The 26,772-nt window shown below is 36.3% G+C and overlaps 1 protein-coding gene across 1 annotated transcript in view; it reads right to left on the bottom strand.

Annotated features, from left to right (window-relative positions):
* USH2A (usherin) overlaps positions 1-26,772 on the bottom strand; it is a 717,806-nt gene that overhangs the window by 656,365 nt on the left and 34,669 nt on the right. Inside the window, exon 3 of the mRNA XM_027612135.2 lies at positions 20,542-20,674. Within this exon, the coding sequence (XP_027467936.2) occupies positions 20,542-20,674 (133 nt within the window). The remainder of the gene's footprint in view (positions 1-20,541; positions 20,675-26,772) is intronic.

Below are 26,772 nucleotides of genomic sequence, written 5' to 3'. Positions count from 1 at the left end.
ACATTTTGAGAGAATGAAGATAATAGCCAATATTATATTAGTTAAGGGTATTTACGTACATATTAGGTTGAACCATTTGAAATAGCTAGTATTTAGCCATTTTTAACGTATAAAAACGGCAATTTTATATGATTCAACCCTATAATAAAAGCATAAAACATACATGAGAATGATAACATGTAAATACAGAACAGGGAAGGGGATCTTTAAGAATCTTTAAAAATTGTTTTAAATACATTTTGAAATTTCAATGCTATAAATGTCCATTGCCTGGAAAAATCACTGATGTAAAGAAAGTGGGACATTTCTAAGTTATTTTAGAAAGTTAGATGCTACTATAAATGCTAAAGTCAAAAAAATGGTAATAACAGGTTAAGTTACTAAGACTAGATCTGTCCTTTGTGAACCAAAAATTTTAGAATTAGAACTAGAAGTGTAATAATTGGCATAGATGGCTTTAAATAGAGATATCTACCCACGGGTTAAAAGAATTAAAGATAACTACTGCATTTTTTTAGAAATAATATCTAGTATGATATCAAACTAAGAATCTTTATTTTTGAAAATATCAGATATTAAAGACTGAGCATCTTGACAACACCATTAATAGATTCACATATGTAAAAAACAAATCTGTGTCCTTTCAAAAATGGTAGGTAATGGCCTTTCATCATTCCTATCAAGAATTCAAAATGAAAATAAAGGTATGTATGAAGGGATCAGGTTAATTATCTGATTTCTATTTACTTCAGTGTGACACTGAAGAAAACATTATATTCAAAAACAAATTTAAAAACAAATCATAAAAATCTAGAACTTCAAAATATGATGATTCTAGAATAGAGCATCAAAATAGCTTGCTCATTTACTTTTTTATTTTTTTATTTTTTTAAAGATTTTATTTATTTATTCATGAAAGACAGAGAGAGAGAGAGAGAGAGGCAGAGGGAGAAGCAGGCTCCCAAGGAGCAGAGAGCCCGACGCGGGACTCGATCCCAGGACCCTGGGACTATGACCTGAGCCGAAGGCAGATGCTCAACCATCTGAGCCACCCAGGCGCCCTCATTTACTTTTTTAATGCTCAAAATGGTAAGGGCTTTAAGCCAAAAAAAAAAAAAAAAAAAAGGGAATTTTTTTCTGGTTTTGTTGTTATTGTTAATGTTGTTTTGAGGCATCAATAGCAAAGGATAAGAATATACTCCCATTGTTATGGAACCATAAGAAGAAAATAAATCTCCAAATAAAACTATCACTGCAGACAATAACAAAAAGCAAGCATTCAATGTACAGTCACATACAATTAATATAGGTATTATTATACAAATGTACAATACATACACTACTATAAAATTTCTTGAATTAAGAAATTTTGAAAATTCACCTCTGGAATCATTATTTAAATCAGTAAAAAGAAAGTTGTTATCCTAAGAATCAATAGATGGCCATAAAATATTCAAACGTAGTAAACAACCACCAGAAAACAGAAACTTACGTTTTGCTCACTTCATCCAATTCCTTTCCTTCTCTTCACAACCAGCTTTCTCCAATATCTACACTCAAAGCCTCTTTTTCCTTATCCTTCAGTCTCATTGTAATTGATCTAGACCCCTTTTCTCTCCTAGACCACGAGTGCACTCTTGATGGCCAACCTAGGTGTGATTCTCAGTTTTATAACTCCTTCTCCTTAATATTCTGCTGCTTGATGTTATTAAAGAACATCTTGAGATGTTCTTCACTTGTCTTCTAATATCATAGCCCTTCTAGACCACATCTGTATCTCCTCAGTTGCCCCTCCAACTTATCCCCATCCCCCAAACATCTAACTGTAGCTCTATGTTTTTTCTACAGTTCTCTACTTCAAGAATTTTGTCTGCTTCTAGAACCTCAAAAATAACCTTTATAAGAATATTCTTACCTCTGTATCATTAACCCTAAATCAATCCTCAAACCCAGTCACCTGTTTCAAGTGACCTTTTGTCACTTCTACTAGGATATTCCTTTTCTATCTCAGATAATCAGTGCTCATCCCCCTCAGTTTACTTCTATGCTCTCACTTCCCTCATCTCCTCCCATCCATTAACCACTCCCTCTTTTTCTTCTTCTCCCTTCTTCCTTCCTACCTCACATATGCACCCATGTACACACAAAACCCCAACATCACTCTTTCTTTTTATAATACATCTTTGACTCCTTCTTCTCCTTTAATCAGTGTCCACTCAACTACTGCTTTGCAACATTTTCTATTCCAGTGAACAAAACAAGTTTATTAGATATCACTTCTGGAACATTACCAGAGATGTAAGGCTGACTAACTTAGGCTGCACGTATAAGCTCTACCCTTTAGATGCTCCTACTCCATTCATTTATTGAGCAAACAGCAAATATTTACTGAATGCTACCACGTGACATGGAATCTTCTAGGCTCTTCGGATACATCAGTGAACAACGTAAGCAAAAAAATCTCTGCCCTCACAGAATTTACATTCTAGAGAGCAAAACATACATATACAACAAAAATAATAAGTAACTCCTATGTTAAAATGGTGTCATGGGAGGAAATAAAAAAAGAGCAGCATAATGAGGACCAAAAGTGGTGAACTGGTATTTGCAGTTTTAAACAGGGTGGTAGGGAAGATTTCATTAAGAAGGTGATATTTGAGCAGACCCAAATAAGAGAGGGAGTCAGCCCTGTGGATATCAGGAGGTAAAGACTTCCAGACTAAAGGAATAGTGAATACTGCAAAGACTCTAAGACAGAAGTGTGCTTCACATATTCAAGAAAGAGCAACAAGGCCAGTTTGGGTGAGACAAAGTGAACACAAGAAATGATAGTAATAGTAAAGCCAGAGAAGTAACTGCAGTCAGATCATGTAAGTCTTATAGGCCATCTTAAAAATCATGGCTTTCACTCTGGTGAGGTAGGACAGAGAAGTAACATGATCTGACTCATGTGTAATAGAACAACCCTGGCTACTGTGTTGGGAAGAAAGTGGAGGGCCAGGGTGGAGGCAGTTAAAAGACTTTGCAGTAATCCAGGCAAAAGCAGCAACCATGCCCTGGACTTGGATGATTCTAGCGGAGGTGGTGAGAAGGAATCAAAATCAGGATATATTTTGAAGGTAACATCAACAGAACTCTTCTGACACATAACATATCACATGTGAAAGAATTGGCAAGGATGACACCAATCTTTTGTTCTCAATTAGTGGAAAAATGAAATTGCCCTTACCTGAGATAGAGAGGATTAAGGAAGAAACAGTGTGCGGGTCAAAGTGAGAGATCTAACACATCAGAAGTCCAGTTTGTGAAAAAACAATTTTGAGATATAAGTTAAGCATCCAAATGGAGATTTTAGCTAGACTGATGTAGCAGTTGGGAACTTAGGAAAGAGGCTGGGGGGAGGAGGAGAGAAGGTAGATTTCAATTTAGTGCTCAAGCCATTTAGAGGGTATTTAAAACTGAATCTGGAGGTGAAGCTTAAGGGAATGCATGTATATAGACTTGGGAAGAAAGCCAAGGTGTGAGGCCTGGGATACCAATATTAAGAAGTTAAGGGGATAAAGAGGAAGCAGGAAATCAAATTGAGAAGTAGCAACTGGAAACTCAGAGGCAAGCTGGAGATAATGTGGTCTTAGATGCCAAGTGAAGAAAGTATACCAAAGAAGGAGTGATCTCAAATCATTAAATGATGTTGATGAGTCAAATAGGATAAAGATGTGAAATTAACTATTAGTTTATGATGTAAAGGTCAATAGAGATTTAACAAGTACAGTTTATAGTGGTGAGCTAAAAGCCTGACTGTACACAGTAGAACTGGAAAAGAAGAACTAAAGACAGCTATCATTGACAAAATTTGAGGGAGTTTTGCTTTAAAAGAGGAGCAAAGAAACAAAACTGGTGGAAAGTGGGAGTCAAGAAAAAAAATTTGATGGAAGAATAATAACATATCCGTATTCCTTGAAATGTTCCATTAATACTAGAAAAGTTCCATTAGATGTTACAATAATGGCTGGACTTCAAGTTTGGGTTAAGACATAGAAATTTGTGGGGTGCCTGGATGGCTCAATCGGTTAAGCATTTGCCTTCTGCTCTGGTCATGATCCTAGTGTCCTGGGACAGAGCTGCACATCAGGCTCCCTGCTTCTCCCTCTCCTCCCTGCTCCTGCTCTCTCTTGCTCTCTGTCTCTCTGTCTCTATCTCTCAAATAAATAAATAAATATATCTTTAAAAAAAAGACATAGAAATTTGCAAGGAACCATCACTTAGCTATTAACCCAATAATCAAAATATGCCAGATAAGCTATAAAATCATTTTTTAAAAGATTTTATTTATTTATTTGAGAGAGAGAAAGAGCAGAGAGGGAGAGAGAGAAGCAGACTCCCAGCTGAGCAGGGAGCCCGATGCGGGACTGGATCCCAGGACCCCGGGATCATGACCTAAGCCAAAGGAAGATGCTTAACCAACTGAGCGACCCAGGTGCCCCTATAAAATCATTTTTTAACCCATTAGAAAGTAGAGGACACAAAAAAAGTCTAAATGAATTAAAGTCTACAAAGTAACAAGATTTTCACAGGAAAGATGGGACCCCAGGACAGCTTGTCTCCCTAAAATAAAGCAAGAGGTGGGAGAGTGAGCCATACTAGGCTGGATCAAGAGCTTAGAATTCCAAAGAGCCCAAGCACACAGTGAGTCTGCACCCATCCTGATTCTTTCTTCAAACATGTGAAACCAGTGGTGAATGACATAATAATGAAACTGTAATAAAGCCCACATCCAGATCAACTTCAAATCAGTTTGATGCTGTTCTTCTACTCATTTTCCCCCAACATATTCTCTCACTCTCTTTCTCTATCTCTCTTTAGAAGCCTGACAAAAACAGCAGTGCTCTTTTCTCTATAGGTAAATATTATTCACTAGGTTTTCCAGTCCTATATACAAAATGTCTAGCACACAACAAAAGTATTGTCAGACACATGAAGAAAATGTGGCCCATTGTTAAGAGAGGAAACCATCAATAGGCAGTGATGCATACATGGCCCAGACATTGGAATTATCAGATAAGGACTTGAAAATACCTAAGACAAAAACAACAAAAGATCCAGTGGAAATGGAGAATGCCAGTATGTGTGACTAGATTGGGGAAATTTGCATAGAGAGATAGAATCTACCAAAAAAGTAGATAAATGGGAATGCTGGAAATGAAAAATATGATATTAAAAATGAAGAATTTTCTACATAGGCTTAACAGCAACCTAGATAAAAAAGAGAAAATGATCAGTGCATTTCAAAACAGGGCAAAAGGAAATATGAAAGAGAAACACCAAGACCAAAGAATAGGGAAGACAAAAACAAACAAAAATGCTCTGGATCTGTGGGATGATATCCAGTGCTCTAAAATAAATTTACCTGAAGTTCAAGAGGAAAAGGAGAAAGAAAATTCAAAAGGAAAGAAAAGTTTAAAGAGGTAATTATCAAGAACTTTCAAAAGTAATGAAAACATCACTTTACATATGTAAGAGTCTAATCAAACCTCAACCAGGGTAATATAATAAAAACTATGCATAGGCACAACTTAGTCAAACTGTTAACATTACAGAAGAAATCTTTTTTTTTCTTTAAATATTTTTATTGTTATGTTAATCACCATACATTACGTCATTAGTTTTTGATGTAGTGTTCCATGATTCATTGTTTGTGCACAACACCCAGTGCTCCACTCAGAACGTGCCCACTTTAATACCCATCACCAGGCTAACCAATCCCCCCTCCCCTCTAGAACCCTCAGTTTGTTTTTCAGAGTCCATCGTCTCTCATGGTTCGTCTCCCCCTCTGATTTCCCCCCTTCATTCTTCCCCTCTTGCTATCTTTTTTTTTCTTAACATATATTGCATTATTTGTTTCAGAGGTACAGATCTGTGATTCAACAGTCTTGTACAATTCACAGCGCTCACCATACCACATACCCTACCCAATGTCTATCACCCAGCCACCCCATCCCTCACATCCCACCCCCACTCCAGCAACCCTCAGTTTCCAGAGACTAAGAATTCCTCATATCAGTGAGGTCATAGGATACATGCCTTTCTCTGATTGACTTATTTCACTCAGCATAATACACTCCAGTTCCATCCACGTCATTGCAAATGGCAAGATCTCATTCCTTTTGATGGCTGCATAATATTCTATTTTATATATATATATACACACACACACACCACATCTTCTTTATCCATTCATCTGTTGATGGACATCGTGGCTCTTTCCACAGTTTGGCTATTGTGGACATTGCTGCTATAAACATCAGGGTGCATGTACCCCTTCAGATCCCTACATTTGTATCTTTGGGGTTAATACCAAATAGTGCAATTGCTGGATCATATGGTAGTTCTATTTTCAAATTTGAGGAACCTCCATACTGTTTTCCAGAGTGGTTGCACCAGCTTGCCTTCCCACCAACAGTGTAGGAGGGTGCCCCTTTATCCACATCCCCACCAACAACTGTCGTTTCCTGACTTGTTAATTTTAGCCATTCTGACTGGTGTAAGGTGGTATCTCATTGAGGTTTTGATTTGGATTTCCCTGATGCCAAGCGATGTTGAGTACTTTTTCATGTGTCTGTTGACCATTTGGATGTCTTCTTTGGAAAAATGTCTGTTCATGTCTGCTGCTCATTTCTTGATTGGATTATTTGTTCTTTGGGTGTTGAGTTTGATAAATTCTTTATAGATTTTGGATACTAGCCCATTATCTGATATGTCATTTACAAATATCTTCTCCCATTCTGTCAGTTGTCTTTTGGTTTTGTGGACTGGTTTTTCTGCTGTGCAAAAGCTTTTAATCTTGATGAGGTCCCAATAGTTCATTTATGCCCTTGCTTCCCTATCCTTTGGCGATGTTTCTAGGAAGAAGTTGCTGCTGCTGAGGTCAAAGAGGTTGCTGCCTGTGTTCTCCTTTAGGATTTTGACGGACTCCTGTCTCACATTTTGGTCTTTCAACCATTTTGAGTTTATTTTTGTGTGTGGTGTAAGAAAGTGGTCCAATTTCATTCTTCTACATGTGGCTGTCCAATTTTCCCAACACCATTTGTTGAAGAGACTGTCTTTTTTCCGTTGGACATTCTTTCCTGCTTTGTCAAAGATGAGTTGACCATAGAGTTGAGGGTCCATTTCTGGGCTCTCTATTCTGTTCCATTGATCTGTTTTTGTGCCAGTACCATACTGTCTTGATGATGACAACTTTGTAATAGAGCTTGAAGTCCGGAATTGTGATGCCGCCAGCTTTGCTTTTCTTTTTCAACATTCCTCTGGCTATTCGGGGTCTTTTCTGGTTCCATAGAAATTTTAGGATTATTTGTCCCATTTCTTTGAAAAAAGTGGATTGTATTTTGATGGGGATTGCATTGAATGTGTAGATTTCTCTAGGTAGCATTGACATCTTCACAATATTTGTTCTTCCAATCCATGAGCATGGAACGTTTTTCCATTTCTTTGTGTCTTCTTCAATTTCTTTCATGAGTATTTTATACTTTTCTGAGTACAGATCCTTTGCCTCTTTGGTTAGATTTATTCCTAGGTATCTTATGGTTTTGGGTGCAATTGTAAATGGGATTGACTCCTTAATTTGTGTCTCTTCTGTCTTGTTGTTGGTGTATAAGAATGCCACTGATTTGTGTGCATTGATTTTATATCCTGCCACTTTACTGAATTCCTGTACGAGTTCTAGCCGTTTTGGGGTGGAGTCTTTTGGGTTTTCCACATAAAGTATCATATCATCTGCAAAGAGTGAGAATGTGACTTCTTCTTTGACGATTTGGATGCCTTTGATTTCTTTTTGTTGTCTGATTGCTGTGGCTAGGACTTCTAATACTATGTTGAATAGCAGTGGTGATAGTGGACATCCCTGCCGGGTTCTTGACCTTAGGAGGAAAGCTCTCAGTTTTTCCCCATTGAGAATGATATTTGCTGTGGGTTTTTCATAGACGGCTTTTATGATATTGAGGTATGTACCCTCTATCCCTCTACTCTGAAGAGTTTTGATCAAGAAAGGATGCTGTACTTTGTCAAATGCTTTTTCTGCATCTATTTCTTTTAAATTTTTTTAAGATTTTATTTATTTGAGATAGAGAATGAGAGATAGAGAGAGAGCATGGGGGGGTGTCGGAGGGAGAAGCAGAGTCCCTGCTGAGCCGGGACCCCAATGAGGGACTTGATCCCGGAACTCCAGGATCATGACCTGAGCCGAAGGCAGTCGCTTAAACAACTGAGCCACCCAGGCGCCCTTTTTCTGCATCTATTGAGAGGATCATATGATTTTTGTTCTTTTTTTGTTAATGTATTGTATCACATTGATTGATTTGCAGATGTTGAACCAACTCTGCGCCCAGGGATACATCCCACTTGGTCGTGGCGAATAATCCTTTTAATGTACTATTTTATCCTATTGGCTAGTATTTTGGTGAGAATTTTTGCATCCATGTTCATCAAGGATATTGGTCTGTAATTCTCCTTTTTGATGGGGTCCTTGTCTGGTTTGGGGATCAAGGTAATGGTCCCTCATAAAACGAGTTTGGAAGTTTTCCTTCCATTTCTATTTCTTGGAAGAGTTTCAGAAGAATAGGTATAAATTCTTTAAATGTTTGGTAGAATTCCCCTGGGAAGCCATCTGGCCTGGGGCTTTTGTTTGTTGGGAGATTTTGGATGACTGTCAATTTCCTTAGTGGTTATAGGTCTCTTCAGGTTTTTTATTTCTTCCTTGTTCAGTTTTGGTAGTTGATACATCTCTAGGAATACATCCATTTCTTCCAGATTATCTAATTTTCTGGCATGTAGTTGCTCATAATATGTTCTCATAATTGTTTGTATTTCTTTGCTGTTGGTTGTGATCTCTCCTCTTTCATTCATGGTTTTGTTGATTTGGGTCATTTCTCTTTTCTTTTTGGTAAGTCTGGCCAGGGGTTTATCAATCTTGTTAATTCTTTCAAAGAACCAGCTCCTAGTTTCGTTGATCTGTTCTACTGTTCTTTTGGTTTCTATTTCATTGATTTCTGCTCTGATCTTTATGATTTCTCTTCTCCTGCTGGGTTGAGGCTTTATTTGCTGTTCTTTCTCTAGCTCCTTTAGGTGTAGGGTTAGGTTGTATATTTGAGACCTTTCTTGTTTCTTGAGAAAGGCTTGTATTGCTATATACTTTCCTCTTAGCACTGCCTTTGCTGCATCCCAAAGATTTTGAACAGTTGTGTTTTCATTTTCACTTGTTTCCATGGATTTTTTAAACTCTTCTTTAATTTCCTGGTTGACCCATTCATCTTTAGTAGGATGCTCTTTAGCCTCCATGTATTTGAGTTCTTTCTGACTTTCCTTTTGTGATTGAGTTCTAGTTTCAAAGCGCTGTGGTCTGAATATATGCAGGGAATAATCCCAATCTTTTGGTACCAGTTGAGACCTGATTTGTGACCTAGGATGTGGTCTATTCTGGAGAATGTTCCATGGGCACTAGAGAAGAATGTGTATTCCGTTGCTTTGGGATGGAATGTTCTGAATATATCTGTGAAGTCCATTTGGTCCAGTGTGTCATTTAAAGTCTTTATTTCCTTGTTGATCTTTTGCTTAGATGATCTGTCCATTTCAGTCAGGGGGCTGGTAAAATCTCCCAGTATTATTGTATTATTGTCAATGTGTTTCTTTGCTTTTGTGATTAATTGCCTTATATAATTGGCTGCTCCCATGTTAGGGGCATAGATATTTACAATTGTTAGATCTTCTTGTTGGATAGACCCTTTAAGTAGGATATAGTCTCCTTCTTCATCTCTTATTATAGTCTTTGGTTTAAAATCTAATTTGTGTGATATAAGGATTGCCACCCCAGCTTTCTTTTGGTGTCCATTAGCATGGTAAACGGTTTTCCACCCCGTGACTTTCAATCTGGGGGTGTCTTTGGGTCTAAAATGAGTCTCTTGCAGACAACATATCGATGGGTCTTGTTTTTTAATCCAATCTGATAGCCTGTGTCTTTTTATTGGGGCATTTAGCCCATTTACACTCAGGGTAACTATTGAAAGATATGAATTTAGTGCCATTGTATTGCCTGTAAGGTGACTATTACTGTATATTGTCTGTGTTCTTTTCTGGCCTATGCTGCTTTTAGGCTCTCTCTTTGCCTAGAGGACCCCTTTCAATATTTCTTGGAGGACTGGTTTTGTGTTTGCAAATTCCTTTAGTTTTTGTTTGTCCTGGAAGCTTTTTCTCTCTCCTTCTATTTTCAATGACAGCCTAGCTGGATATAGTATTCTTGGCTGCATATTTTTCTCATTTAGTGCTCTGAAGATATCATGCCAGTCCTTTCTGGCTTGCCAGGTCTCTGTGGATAGGTCTCTTGCCAATCTAATGTTTCTACCATTATAGATTACATATCTCTTCTCCTGAGCTGCTTCAGGATTTTCTTTTTGTCTCTGAGACTTGTAAGTTTTACTATTAGATGTTGGGGTGTTGACCTATTTTTATTGATTTTGAGAGGGGTTCTCTGTGCCTCCTGGATTTGGATGCCTGTTTCCTTCCCCACATTAGGGAAGTTCTCTGTTATAATTTGCTCCAATATACCTTCTGCCCCTCTCTCTCTTCTTCTTCTGGGATCCCAATTATTCTAATGTTGTTTCGAGTTATGGTATCGCTTATCTCTCGATTTCTGCCCTCGTGATCCATTAGTTTATCTCTCTTTTTCTCAGCTTCTTTATTTTCCATCATTTGGTCTTCTATATCGTTAATTCTCTCTTCTGCCTCATTTATCCTAGCAGTTAGTGCCCCCATTTTTGATTGCACCTCATTAATAGCCGTTTTGATTAAAACTTGGTTAGATTTTAGTTCTTTTATTTCTCCAGAAAGGGTTTCTCTAATAACTTCCATGCTTTTTTCAAGCCCAGCTAGTATCTTTAAAATCATGATTCTGAACTCTAGGTCTGACATCGTACTAATGTCTGTATTGAGTAGGTCCCTGTCAGATGGTACTACTTCTTGTTCTTTTTGTTGAGGTGATTTTTTTCTGTCTTGTCATTTTGTGCAGAGGAGAATAGATGAATGAGAGAACAAAATGCTAACAGGGTAAAAACGTCCCCAGAAAATATACTTTACACAAATCAGAAAAGACCTGAAACCAGGGGAAAAGAGAGGAATAGAAAGAAAAAAAAAGAGGAAAAAAAGAGAAAAAGATAAAGATAAAAAGAAACAAAAACAGAAGAAAACAAAACAAAAAAAAACAGAATATGATCAAATATGATCAGGCTGGTGCATAGATCAGTGCCACACACTAGATTTTGGGTGTATTTTGGTCTGTTACAAGAAAGTGCCTCCCAAAATTTTAAAGAAAAAAGACATATATGTACAAAATAAGGGTTGATATGATGAAGGGATGGAATATGATTGTAAAGATGAAAATTATAAAAAATTTTATAAAAGGAATTGATAAGAAGTTGTTTGAAAAATGAAAGAAGAGGATTTAAAAAAAAAGAAGAAAAAAGGGGGAGAGAATGTGATCAGGCAGGAGACTAGAACAAAGCCATACACTAGAGATTTAGGGTGTATTTTGATCTGCTAGGAGAAAGTGTATCTCGAAATTTTCAAGAGAGAACAACTTATATATATATGCCAAAAATAAGGGTAACTACTATGAAGAGACAGAATATGACTCTAAAAATGAAATATAAAAATGTTTTTTTAAAAAAGGGATTGATAAGATGTTGGTTGAAAAAGGGAAAAAGAAAAACTCAAAAAAAAAGGCAGTTAAAAAAAATTAACTTTGAAAGACTAAAGAATCATGGTAAAAAAGCCATGAATTCTATGTGCAGTATTCCCCTAGCGCTGGAGTTCTCCCATTCTCATTGATCTGTAAACTTGGTCTTGGCTGGCTGTTCTTGCTGATCTTCTGGGGGAGCGGCCTGTTGCCGTGGTTCCCAAATGTCTTTGCCGGAGGCAGAATTGCCCCGCAGTTGTTGGTCTGGGCTAAGCAAGCTCCTTGGTTTTGCTCTCAGGAACTTTTGTTCCCTGGAAGCTCTTGGTACAGCTTTGGAGGACGAGAGTGAAAATGGTGGCCTCCCAATCTCCACCTGGAGGAGCTGAGAACTCGGGGCCCTGCTCCTCAGTGCGCCCCCAGAGAAAAGCAGTCAATCACTCCTCTCTCCCCGGTCTCCGGCCGCACTCCGTGTTCACCCAGCCTGTGACTGAGCTGTTCTGTGTCTGGCACCCGACTCACTGTGGGGTCTCCAAACTCAGTAGATCCCTGCGGTGCGCTCCCGCGCCGCTCCTCCCGGGGGAGGAAGGGGAGTCTCCCCGGATCTGCCACTTGTTGGGTCCTTGCTGGAGGAGCAGTGGCCCGACTGGGCCGTGGATCATGGTTTATGGGAACCCCAAGCTGAGAGCCCAAACCTCAGCTCTGTCTCTGCAGCTGGCTTCCCTGCTCCAATACCTGGGAGCTCTGCCAAACTCAGGCACCCCCGGTCTTTCTGTGACCCCGAGGGTCCTGAGACCACACTGTCCCACGAGGGTTCCACCCACCGCTTAGCCACTGGAGCGACGTCCCTCAGCGAAGTCGACTTCTAAAAGTTCCAATTTTGTGCTCCACGGCTCTATCACTTGCCAGAAGCGGCCGATGGAGGCCCCCTCCCCTGCCGTCCATCCTCCCAAATATCGCCTTGTATTCATTTCTCTGCACGTCCTACCTTCCAGAACGTGGTCACTTTTCTATTCAGAGAGTTGTTGCTATTCTTTTCTTCAGTCTCCTGTTGAGCTCGTAGGTGTTCAGAATGGTTTGATCCCTATTCAGCTGAATTCCTGAGACCAGATGAAATCCAGGTCTCCTACTCCTCCGCCATCTTGCTCCGCTCTCCCCCAGAAGAAAACTTAAAAGCAGCAAGAGAAAAACAACTACCACATACAAGGGAACATTGACAGGAATCATGGTTAATTTCTCACCAGAAAAAATGAAGGCTGGAAGGCAATAAGTCAAAATTCTTTAAGGTGTTGAAAAAAATACCAATTATCAATTCTATATCTAGTGAAAGTATCCTTCAAAAACAGAGATAAATTAAAGACATTTTCACAGAGCATGTTTCCCTCTGACTAAATTATAAAAAGTGGAAAAAGAAGTTCTTCAGGGTAAAAAGAAATAATAGCAGGTGGAATATAGGTTTGCAGGAAACAATGAAGCATATCAGAGACGGCAAATCTTTAAAGATAAAAAGATTATTTCATGGGGTTCACCTACACAAAATAACCGCACTTTCAAACACCTAGCACAACATTACTCTATCATTTTATCCCTCCTCACCCCAGGAAAATTTTGACTTTGAGCCAAAAAATTAAATATTGTTAATGACCATTATTTAAAAATACTTGTTTCACAAATCAATAAACTTAACATCTAAATTAATAATATTAACATTACTATTTATGACAGCAACATTTTATTAAGTACTAACATGAACCAAATACATATTATTTATAAGTTTACAAGTACCTTGAAAACTATGTATACACATGACAAATTAGAAAATTTAGGAAGACAAGTCAAGAAATTGGATTGAGAAGAGAAATTCTTTGACAAAGTCACTTGGCTTTTAAGAAGCAGAGCTGGGATTCAAACCCAAAACTCTCTGATTCTAAATCTCATGCCTTGCTTCTTAGGCACTAACTATTACAGCAATAATAATTTGTATGTACAACTTAAATGTCCAATGTAGATTTGTGTTTTGTCAACCCATGTTCAATTTAGAGTATATTATACTACATACTTGCTTTTTCACATAATAACACATTATGAACCTATAGCCATGTCTCTACAAATAGACATATTTCCTTTCTCTTAGTTGTGCATACTTTTGTCCATTGTAAGTATAATTTGAAATTTGTTTAATCAACTCCCTTTGGATTTTTTTAATTGGTTCCAATTATTTGTTACTTTAATTCTACAATGAGCACTTTTGAGTGTATATTTAAGGCCTTCTTTACTTATATTTTTGAGATAAAGCCTGGAAGTACAATTCTTAGATGAATTAGTGTTCACATTTTTACTTTTCATAGTTTGCCAGATTATCTCAAACTCTTTCCACACTAATATCATCTCTTTTTTATTCTTTGCCAAACTAAGTACAAAATGATAAGCATTGTTTGAATTTTAAATTCTCTGTTAGTCAGATGTTTTCAATATTTTCCTTTAGTGTTTCTGTCCATGGTATCATGCTAATAAAAGTCTTCAATATGCCAGGATTGTAGAAACATTTGCTCTTATTTTCCTCTACTACTTCATGATTATATACTTTACATTTAAATTTTAACTCATCCACAGGTGTTTTGTTTTGTTTTGTTTTGGTATGGTTGTAAGGCATATACTTTTAATTTTTGTAACTTCATTAGCCAAATGTCCTGATTTATTGTTAGATAACTTCTCTAGGACCAGCTGAAACACCACCTCAATCTTTAAACTCCTCTTCACCTATATATATGCCTTTTTTCTATACTCTCTTCTATTCCATTAGCCTGTCTTAATTAATCAATTTCTATATTTTTCTATTTCTTTTTTAATCTAATTCCAAAAATAATTCTCTCAGAAAAATTTTATCATAATCTCAATTACAAGGAAAATGTCAGATGTTTCAATATTTTCCTCCTCTGTCCTCTGTACCTAGCTGAGCTTATACATGTTAACCTATGGGATGCTAGCAGAAGTTAAAGGTAGTATTTTAACTAAAGAATGAAAAACAAGCAGATGAATTAAGATACAACACACAGCAGAAAACATGGAAGGGAAAGGAAGGTGGAGTTAGCTTTAGATGATTATTCTTTTCTTTCTGTGTGTTCACTTTCTCAGATAAACAACAAATCTTCATGGATTCTTTAATGTCCAATTACTTTCCTAAGAAAGTGCTTCACACCTTTAAATACATAACATAGGGAAATTAGAACTCCGTTGATAAATGAGTTCAGAAGAAGCCCTGAAAAGGTTTGATTCGTATAATTTTGTATTTTTAAACCCAAAATTTGGGGGATGTTATAGTTTATACCAGAGTGAAATTAGAGACTTGTAATTACATGTCTGCTACCATAACTCCTCTAGGTTTTATGTCCAACTGGAGGCATGTGAATAAACCTGCAATGGAAGAAAGTGCTCTAAGAAGGAACTGACACATACTGGTTGATAGAGATGGTCTAAGGTGTTTCTATTTGTATATTAAAAAATCAGCCCAACCAAAACATATTATCTAATTAGCATATATACTTTATACATATTTCATTAGTATGTATACAGGAGTCAGTGTAAAGCATTTATCTGGTCAATGATTAATTTCCTAGGGGAGGCAAAAACAAGGCCTGCAGCAAGAGAAAGTGTCATTGGCAACATATTTTTCTAGAAAGTTATGGTAGTTAAAGATGAGAAGCCTACCCCCCTGCCCCCCCCCACACACACATGCAAAGCTCTGTAGCAAGCCAACACTCATGTGAAAAGTTGTTGCTTCCTGGGTACAGAAACAGGGAAACAACTTAAGTCCAACCAGAGAAAGAGAGGGAAGACATCTTGATCTCCTATGGGCCTTCATTTGATATGCCTGGGTTTGAGACAGTGTCTGCTCCAAAGCAGAGACAGCCAGCCCGGCACTGCATGAGAGCACCCTTAATTCAGCTCGCAGTAATCTCCTGCACAATTACCTCTCCTGAATGAAACCATCTTGGGTATGGACGAAAGTATGGAGGACAGTGACTTAATTTTTTGATTAAAAAAAAAGGAGCAAGCGAGAGAAAGAAAATGATTTATAATAAGTCCATGGGAACATTCTGTACCTATCTCTTTTCTGATTAGAGAGGTGGCATGGAGCCTGGCTCATTAGGCAGAAGTAATGAGCCAGTCTATATGCCATCTCTAATTAGAGAAAAGATACAGTAGGTACAACTGTACCTATAAATTGATAGAATAAAGACAAAAATTATTTTAAAGTACCCTTTCCCTTGTAGCACTCTGATGCCCAAATCTTACGGAGAAAATTGTAATTAAAAAACTAAGCAACATTTGAAATAAACCCTTTCTAATGACATGTTTTCTAATCAGAAATTAAATTTATTTTTACATAGTTTAAAAACAAATATCATATTAAGTCCCCACTGTCCTTTTGAAGCATTCGTTCAACATTTAGTGCACTGAAGAAGAATAGAAGCAAGTAATTTCAATCCCACAGTGCATAGCAGACTAATTTATAGCACTTTCAGATAGTTTGAGCAACATTTGGTGCAATAAAACACTTTTAGAAGTACTAATGGGGATTAAATATTGAAATAAGGCTCACAAGATTTAATGTTTTATTAAGAGATTCTGCATGCAGAGTACTTTATAAAATTCTCAGATACACTAATTACTCAAACCCAGTTTCTAAATATATAGTTTCCTTCAATTACTTTTTCACATAAGTTTAGTTTGATCGAAGAACATATACAAATTAAAATAGTTATGTCTAGTCATTTTGTCCTCTGATCTCTCAACAATTCTATAGAAAGCTATCATTATCCTTACTTTCAAGAAAATAGGTGTTCAAAGAGGTTAATAATAGTTGCCACGCAATGAATATTTACTATATGACAAGCAACATATTCTACCCACACATGATCTCATATAATTCTTGTTATAGTCCTATAAACTATTTATTAAAACATCATTTCATAGATTAGAAACCTGAGATTTACAAAGGATACATATTTTCATCAAAGGTACACAACAGGATTGGATTTAATTCTAAGTTTTTTGACACCAGGGGTAGGAAATTTAACCACAGAGTTTTAGAATGTATTTTGAATATCAAAAATACACACCTTTTCTCTATAAACTAGATCATGTCTAGACAACTCAGACCACAGGGCAACGCAAATTGAAATTTTGCATTACTTCAAATTACTAACACCTATCACTATCTACATGACACCTCCACAGCCATGACAATTTATGCATTTATTGAAAGTATTTGAAAAAAATTGAGTGTCTACCATATACAACTGACAGGATTGTGTAACTACCAGAATTTAAATTTAGCAAAGTCACTGGCCTTAATTAAGGTCAATATAAAAATTGATGGTATTTTTATATAATAGAAAATGAAGTTCAAAAACAATACTCAGTATAATTGCATGAAAAAAGAACCAACAAATACATAGAACTAAGTCTTATAAATGAGTGAGACTTCTGGACAAAAAATTAACAACATTGCTGGAAGAAATTAAGAAATGCATTATATTCATGGATTGGAAGATGTGATATCATATAGATGCCCATTTTCCCAAAATTGAGTTAATGATTCAAATCCCAGCAGAAGTTTTGTGAAAATTGTAAAACCACTTCCAAAATTCATATAATAGCCAAGAAAATATTAAAAGGAAAAAGTTCAAAAATTAAATACTTTCAGATTTTAACACTTTTATAAAACTAGAGCTATGAAAACTAAATATTTTGATTCAAGTATAGGCAAACAAATCACTGGGACAAAATAGAGAGCTCAGAAACAAACCCATCTTCACATATACAGTATATGATTTGTGACAATTACCATGCACTGCAGGGTAGTGAAGAAATGATCTGTTTAATGAAAATGGTTCTGGGTCAATTAAATATTCAGGTGAGAAATAAAAAATTAATCTTGACCCCTACCTTATACCACACCCAAAAATAAATTCAGATAGAAAACAGACCTAAATTTGAGAGATAACATAATGGCATTTCTAACTAAAATGTAGAAAGAATATCTCCATGAGATCAGGGTCTGCAAAGATTTCCTAAACAGGACATAAAAAATACTAAAAATAAAAGAAAAATTAGTAAATTGGACTTCATTAAAATTAGGAACTTCTGTTGATTAGACATTGGGAAGGGTATGTGCTATGGTGAGTGCTGTGAATTGTGCAAGACTGTTGAATCACAGATCTGTACTTCTGAAACAAATAACGCAACATATTTTAAGAAAAAAGAAAAAGAAGAAGCTAGCAGGAGAGGAAGAATGAAGGGGAGTAAGTCAGAGGGGGAGACGAACCATGAGAGATGATGGACTCTGAAAAACAAACTGAGGGTTCTAGAGGGGAGGAGGGTAGGGGGATGGGTTAGCCTGGTGATGGGTATTAAAGAGGGCACATTCTGCATGGAGCACTGGGTGTTATGAACAAACAATGAATCATGGAACACTACATCAAAAACTAATGATGTAATATATGGTGATTAACATAACAATAAAAAAATATTAAAAAATACCATTAAGTGTTCAGCAACTACAGTGTGCCAGATTCTAGAAAAACAGTAATACTTTTCATGTATAGACTCTTTTGATCCTCACAATGGAACTGTAATGTCATCATCATCATTTTAAATTTGGGGTAACTAAAAGAATACTAGAACTCTAATTCAAAAGGATACATGCACCCCATGTTTATAGCAGCTTTATTTACAATAGCCAAGATATGGAAGCAGCTGAAGTGTCCATTGATTGATGAATGGATAAAGAACATGTGAGATACACACAACACACACACACACACACACACACACACACACATACACACAATGGAATAATATTCAGCCATAAAAAGAATGAAATCTTGCCATTTGCAACAACATGGATGGAACTAGAGAGTATAATGCTAAGTGAAATAAATCAGTCAGAAAAAGACAAATACCATATGATTTTATTCATATGTGGAATTTAAGAAACAAAACAAATGAGCAAAGGTAAAAAAAAATAAGAGAGAGAGAGGCAAATCAAGAAACAGACTCTTAATTATAGAGAATAAACTGATGGTCACCAGAGGGAAGGGGGGAGGGGGATGAATTAAATAGGTGATTGGGATCAAGAAGTGCACTTGTCATGATGAGCACAGGGTGATGCATGAAAATGTTGAATCACTATATTATACACCTGAAACTAATATAACACTGTAGGTTAACTAAGTGGAATTAAAACAAAAACTTAAAAAATACATAAATTAAATAAATTTGGGGTTACTACATTTTAGAGTCATTAAAAAGTTGTTCCAAGTCACATGGCTACTGAGTGGAGAGAGGGGATTTGAATCCAGGCAGACTGACACCAAAGTTTAAGGTCTTAAGGAATTGTGCAGACAATTGTTCAAAGGCATATGTAGGTATACATGTGTGTCTGCATGGACTACACAGATAGAGAAACAGAGGTATAGAAATATAGACATATATAGTGATTTCTAGCAAATAACTGCTAATAATATTGAAATATTAGGAATAATCCAAATGCTCATTAATAGGAGCTTGTTTTAAAGTTCTTGTTCCAGCTATACAATTGTGCACAATGAAGCAATTTTAAATGAGAAGGCATATTAACATGGAATGTTGTCCATAACATTTGGAGGGAAAGTATTTATTTTTAGAGGGCTCAGAGAAAGCATATGTATTATAATTTCATTTTTGGAAAATTATATTTATAACCATATCTCCAGCAATATGTACTAAAATTCTGGAAGGGTATAAAAAAGTTAGCTGTATCTATAAAGGTAGAAAAATGTAAAATATTTTTTATTCCATAGAGTTCTGTATTGTGTGAATTTTATTATAATGAGTATTTATTATTTAATAAGATAATATTCCATTTTTAAAGTGCAGGCAATTTATAGACAATTGTGCTAATTATTTCAAGATAATTCTAAATTCAATTTCTGTTTTTATTCAGGATGTAGTGTATAGTATCTTTTAAACCTATATGGCCTGTTTTTATGGCAGGAAGATATGAACACCATAAATCCAGCTTATTATTGTTGAATATTATTTTTTAGTCTCCAATACTCTAAGTCCTACTTTAAAATTCAAACCAAAAAAAATGAGAAAATATAGTTTATCATTCATTGTTCTTATTTAAAAATTGATCTTAATAGGTTACATTTTAATTTTAAAGTTTCCCTAGTATAGTGGGTTGAAGAGTGATCTCCAAAATGTATGTCCACCTGGAACCTGAGATTGTGACCTTATTTGAAAATAGGGTTTTTGCATATGTAATGAAGGATCTGGAAAGGAAAGCATACAGGATGGAGGGGGGGTGATAAATTTAACCACAAGTCCTCTTAGAAGAGAAGAGAAGGGAAGAGGGCACGGGGGAGAAGCTCATGTGAACATGGAAGCAAAGATTGGGTCTGTGCAGCTACAAGCCAAGGAGCACTATGAACTTCCAGAAGCCAGAAAGAGCGGCACAGTACTGATTGGAACCTCCAGAAAAAGCTACAAGCCAGGGAGCACTATGGACTTCCAGAAGCCAGAAAGAGAGGCACAGAACTGATTGGAACCTCCAGAATAAAACAACACTGCAAACCCTTGATTTCAGATTTATAGGCTCCAGAACTGTGGGAAGAGCACACATATCTGCTGTATTAAGTCCACCCAGTTGCTGCTAATTTGTGGCAACAGCCCTAGGAAACAAATAAACCTAGATATTTTTAAATATTATTTTTGACACTTTCTTTAGGAATACTGTAACTGGATAAAATAATTTTCTGAAGTCAGAATCTTACCATTCAAACTCTGTCCTATTTGTGTAGTACCAGAGGCAAAATCTGTAATTGAACCACTTAGAGTTCTTGCATCAAATGCTGTATTATCCTCCTCCAAACCATTGATGAAGAAACTGATTTTTGTCTGATGCACCTGCAAGAAATTATCACCATTATTATTTTAGTTGTGTAACCTTGTATTTTATAATAACTACATTTCAGCACTCTTTCTCAAGTTAATTTCCTACTTCACTACTTTCCTCAGTTGGAAAGACTGAAAACAATTTATTTTAATGGCTCAATGATATATCTGTGTGTTTATATATCTAGATATGAACCTACATATTATAGTTTTGTGCTGTGATATCTACCAGGGTATTCACAGGTATATGTAATTATTTGTCCCATATATTTAAGCAGCTCTGACTGCCGTGCCTTCATAACTTTTTTGAGAATATGCTGTTCCTTTAGATACTAAATTTGTTATATTTCCATATTTGGAAATAAACAGAAATGAATACAAAAGGCAGAAATATTCAAAGCTAGAGACACCAAAAATGTATAATATATGGATATAATACAATTTAAGTTGCTAATAGAAAATTTTTCTTGTAAGTATTTCCTTTATTAGTGTTGGTACCATAGTTGGTGATACTCAGCTGTACTTACTTGCCCAATACAGAATATAAAAATTTGACAAAAATATTCTAGGCTAACTAATCCGACACCTAATAACTCTCTACATCAGTTTTTCTGTAAACAGGCAGAGAATAAATACTCTTTATCTGCAAGCCAAGTGATTTGACTTTGTGGTCCAAATGGTCCAGGTCACAACTGCTCAACTCTGCTATTGTAATAGGACAACAGCCAGAGACAATACACATGGGAATGAGCATGGATGTGTTCCAGGGAAATCTTATTAAAACATTTGACCGGGCCACCTGCATGGCTCAGTCAGTTAAGCATCTGCCTTCAGCTCAGTTCATGATCTCGGGGTCGGGGGATTGAGCTCCGTGACGGGCTCCCTGCTCAGAGGGGAGCCTGCATCTCCCTCTCCCTGTCCCCCTCCCCTCGCTCATGTTCTACCTCTCTCTCTCAAATAAAATCTTTTAAAAAAATAAAAATAATAAATAAAATAATAAAACATTCAACCAATCAGATTTGTTCCAGGAGTTGTGGCTAGATGATCTTTCAATTACATTATAACTGTGGAATTATGAAATTTTATTTGTGTGCAGTGATACCTGAATAGTCAATTCAAACAGTTATGCAGACTACTTCATGGATGGTATCTATACAAAATCTTCAATGATGGCAAGTATTTCTGAATAAACTGATCAGCTGTTTGATATCAACTTTAGTATCTACAGACAGTCCTGTTCAAGTGCTTTTAACTTGAATGTACAGGGAATTCCTGGTGCTCTAGCCAAGGTGCTGAAATGGCAAACAAAACATGAAGGTGGGAGTAGGGATAGGGGAAAGAGAGAAATACAATGTCTTGCAGTTGAAAGGCTAGATGCTAACATTTTAATTAAAAATACAATGAAATCAAAGCATTGCAAATGCTATTCTCCTAAAATTTCCTCACAATAATTGATGAAAATAGGCCATTCTCCAACATCTTTAGATCATTATGTGAGTGAATGACTGTCTTACTTTCCAACAGCCGTCTCTCTCCAAACAAACAAACCAATCAACCAATCCTGGGAGTTAACAACATGATTACTTGGGAATATTAATTCTTCAAAAAGTTATTCCATATAGCTTTTCTCCATACTATCTAATCTGCTTTTATTAAAACCACGTAGTTCTTTAAGTCTACTGACCCCATGTTACATTTTACTTAATTATAAAACAAAGCCTTGACATAAAGACCCAAAACCACACACTAGCTCCTCGTGGGCCTGCATATATACCTCTCGGCTGGGTCGTAGGGCTGCATTTTTTTTTTTGCATCCCATTTTTTACATCCTGTTACTGTCATTTTGTGTTTGACTGTTATCATTATAAAAGATACAGGCTTTTCTACTTTGTTATTTGTAGCATTATCTCATGTTTTACAACATCTTTGTGCAACATGCAGGCACATGAAATATAACTAGTGAAAAGTTCTCGATGGTATTAATGCATAAAAAAGAATGTGGTTCCATCTCTACTGTCTTTACCCAGCCAAAAGCTGATGAACAGCCAATTTTCCTTTATCACATTAGCACAGCCATGAGGGAAACACATTTGTTCTAGTCAGCTACACTAAAGATACTATTACCAATCTAACATATACATGTTTTATATCAGCTGTATTCTCAGAGCATGAGAGAGCCAACAATATATTAACACTAGCATGACAGTTTATTTAAGAAAAGAAAATTGTCTCTGTAGAGGGACAGAAGTTAGAAATGTATGGCTAAAGCTCAGTGTCACTGGTCTAATAAAGGTAATAATTCTTGGCTTTCTTTATAGCAGGTAACACTCCTGTGACAGTTCTGTCATATCATTCAAATAAAAATGTTGTCTTTTACAAGTTTAAGTGCACCTTTATTTTGAGTCAGATAGAAAGCATGTTTTTGATTTTCTATATTCACTGTATTATATCTGTAGTCAAGAGTTCAGGACCTTCTTTTCTTCTTTTTTTTTTATCAACTCATCACATATTTGCTTAGTAGAAGGATTCAGTGTCACTTGCAGTGAATTCTGGAAGGATGTTTTCACTTTGTTGGTACTTACAAAATGATTAATGATGATCTCAAGCCACTCTCTTCTCTTGTCCCCCCCCCCCCCCATCAACCACCTTTCTATAAATAAGATTAAATCTTCTTTGGTGTTCTGTACCATGTTTTATATTCCAAGATTCTCTTAACTACTTTGCAATTCTGGTCTGGGGCCCCATCACACTGGAACTGTGAAGATGCAGGTAGCTCTTGGCAATAGCTCATTCTGATGATCCCCTTGCCAGTTATCTGGAGGAATAGGAATATGTGTGGTGGAATTTCTGATTTGCTACAAGAAAGCCTTCTGCTAAAGTAAACTTCACACCCATCTCATTTTCCACCTCTCGGGGATTAGAGGACTTTGTACATTTTTATTGGTGTGGCTTGAAGGAATGAATTGGCCAAGCCAGTAGCAGGTGTAGAAAAGCCTTAAATCCCCTCATAAGACATTCAAAAAACACATTGGGAAGAAGATAGAAGGGAGCAGGTCATTCTCAACCCTTCATTCTCCTGAGGTTTTATATTTCATTTTAATGATTTTTTTTTTGTCAAATTTGTGTCCCTGTGGTAGTCTGTGCTCATTCCTTTGAGCATAAGAGTGTATTAGTTGTTTTTTGTTGTTGTTGTTTTAAATAGAATTCCTGACCATTCTCATGCCTGATTAGATGGGGGTATAATTCAAAATTCCAGAAAGTCATGCAATAGCTGAGAAGCTACCAAGAAAAAAAATACAATCAAGTCCACTTGGAGTATCATAACTATCAATCAGCTGTTCCACTGAAATGCCAAAATTTTGTTGCTCTTCTGCTCCTGCTGGCCACCAACAACCAAAAGAAAGTACTGACTGAGGCTAGGAAATATGCAGAATACCTGTGCTAACTTCCTCACCAGAGAAATGATTTTCTTGTTGCTTATATTCTTCTAATTTCATTTTAATTCAATAAAGCAGGAAGCCAGTACTCACACTTCCCCTATAAATTATAAATAAAGAAAATAATGTCATGATCCTTTTTCCCAAGGCGCTTATATGTATGAATAATTTTAATAGACTAGATAGTGTTTGCATCACTATAAATGATGACGGTTGTTTTTGACTTAATTACTGATTCAGTGCAGTTAATAAAGTGTTGTCTTTTTCGAAGAGTTGCTTTGAGAAGTTGTGCCTCAATCCATTCATGTATAGTGTATAATATAATTTTGGCCCTTTCCTGTGGGATCTATCTTTTCAGAACCAACTTACAAGCCTCCCAGAAATACCAGTTTCATTAATTTAACGGGCCTCATTTTAAAGCAAAACCATTTTAAGAATTTTGAATAATTCTTTATAGATTTAATATAAAATGATTTGGCAACATATCTTGAATTCAAATTCACCCTCAAAAGATGATGATGATGGATGATACAAATATAAAGATCATCATTTTGAATACTAAGAAATTCAGACAAAAAAGAAAACTACTGTGATATGAATCGGAAGGGAAAACTTTGTGGAAGAAACATGTCTTGGACTTTCTGAAATAGAAATTGCCCTAAAATAGAATTTCTATTTCTAGGTTAAAGAAGGCTTTGCAAAAAAGCATCCATAATTTTTTAAGCATAAGGAAGGCAATTTATTCTGAAAACTCGATAAGATTATTTTAAAATATCATAGGTATGTTTTGTTCCCTTACCTGAGCACATGTGGAATGTCCCTCTTACTGCTTACTATCCTAAACCAAAGGTTTTCTGAGGTTCTTCCTTACTCATCCCATCCAATTTGATTTCTAACTAATCACCAAGAGCCAACTTCATCTAAATGGAGACATCGCCTCACTGTCCAATGATCACACAGTGCTTAATTCCATCTCCATGCATTGTCCAAGATATTTCTATGGGAATAACCTTGCTACTGTCTTTCACTTACCTAAATTTTTAGTATTTTTCAAACATATCTCAAGTCCTGAGTCTTTCAATAATCCATTTCCAGCTGCTTCAGCTTTATAAAAGTGTTCACATTTATAGAAAAATCAGCACATTGGGCATTAAAATTGTTATGTGTATTTTCTCTGTTTATCCTTACAACAATCCAAGGAAGTTTTGTTATTATATCTCTATCTTAAAGGTAATGAAACTGAATCACAGAGAATTGAAAACAAGAAGGTTACAATATTCAAGGTCACATAGAAAGGTTGACGGGTTCCAGAGGCTGTTCAAACCGATTTTTATTAGTTACACCCAGTTAGCATTTCGAAGTAACAGCCATCTCATGCGTCAGACCCATCCGTGAGTCTCTCTGCCAGAACTCCACTCAGCGATGATTTCGGCTTCATGTCAAACACCTCCCACAATGAGAAGGGTAACAATCCTGATGAACTACATAATCACTTGTCATATTCCTGACACTGTGCTGAATGCTCTACTTACATTACCTTGTTGAGTTCTCAGATTGCCCTTCTGTAGCACTACTACCCCCAAAATAAGGACACTGAGTTTTAAGTGCTCCAGGGTCCCCCTTCTGCAGACTTGGGGAGCCTTTCATCTTTGAACAGCTTTTACTATTATAAATGATTAAGCTGAAAAAGATCTCCTTATAACTTTAATTCATAGTTCCCAGCTCTAACTATTGAAACTACACCAAACAAATCCAATCCCAATCCCTTTCCCATGGGAGAGCTCACAGATATAAAGAAAGATGGCATTTTCTCTTAAGTCTTCTTTAGGATAAATGTGCTTTGTTTCTGTTGTGTTCTAAATATGACATGGTTTGGGGTCTCTCTCTTCTTAAAACGTGGCTGTCTTCTTAAATACTGCAATCTCTACATGTGATTTGACTTGCCAAACTGAAACAGGATTATCACCTTAATATAATCCAAAATTGCATGCTAGATTTTTGGCACTGACATCACGCAGCTAAAACTGATAAATTAAGTTGAGCTGACTACTCACTAAAATACTAAGTCTTTTCTTTCTTACATACTGCTTAAAACACATCCACCCCATCTTGTATTTACACAGTTAGTTTCATCGACCCAAGGACAGAAATTTATATTTATCCATGTTACATTTCATCTTGTTGGATTCAGCCCATTGCTCCAGGCTGTCAAAATCTTTTTGGACGCTATGTCTGTCATCAATGTATTTACCATCCTCCAAGATTTGTGTCATTTGCAAATTTGATGAGTGTGCCCTAAGTGCTGGGCAGAAGCTCAATAAATACTAATAGATTGATTGACTAATTGATACTCCAAAAATAAAACCACCAACACAACCTACACTGTTACGATTCTAAGCGATGAAGGCACCATTTTCTAACAGATAAATGTGTCATACAAAGATTCATCACCTTGGCAGAGTGACCTTGTTTACTAACATGAATTTTTATATAATTATAAATACTCTAGTCTATTAAATATTCCCTATTGAGCCACATTTATACAAACAATATGAATAAAAGAGTTGAGGCAATTATTCCAGGAAGGCTGATTTGGCAGAAATTAATCACTTGGGTTGCCCTCAAATATTTGGAGTGTGCATGTGTTCCCACAACTAGTTTGATTCACTAAAT

This window comes from Zalophus californianus, chromosome 10 (genome assembly GCF_009762305.2).
Source record: "Zalophus californianus isolate mZalCal1 chromosome 10, mZalCal1.pri.v2, whole genome shotgun sequence".
Lineage (NCBI taxonomy): Eukaryota > Metazoa > Chordata > Mammalia > Carnivora > Otariidae > Zalophus > Zalophus californianus.
Note: the sequence above shows the minus strand (reverse complement) of the source record. Positions and strands in the feature narration are given on the sequence as shown.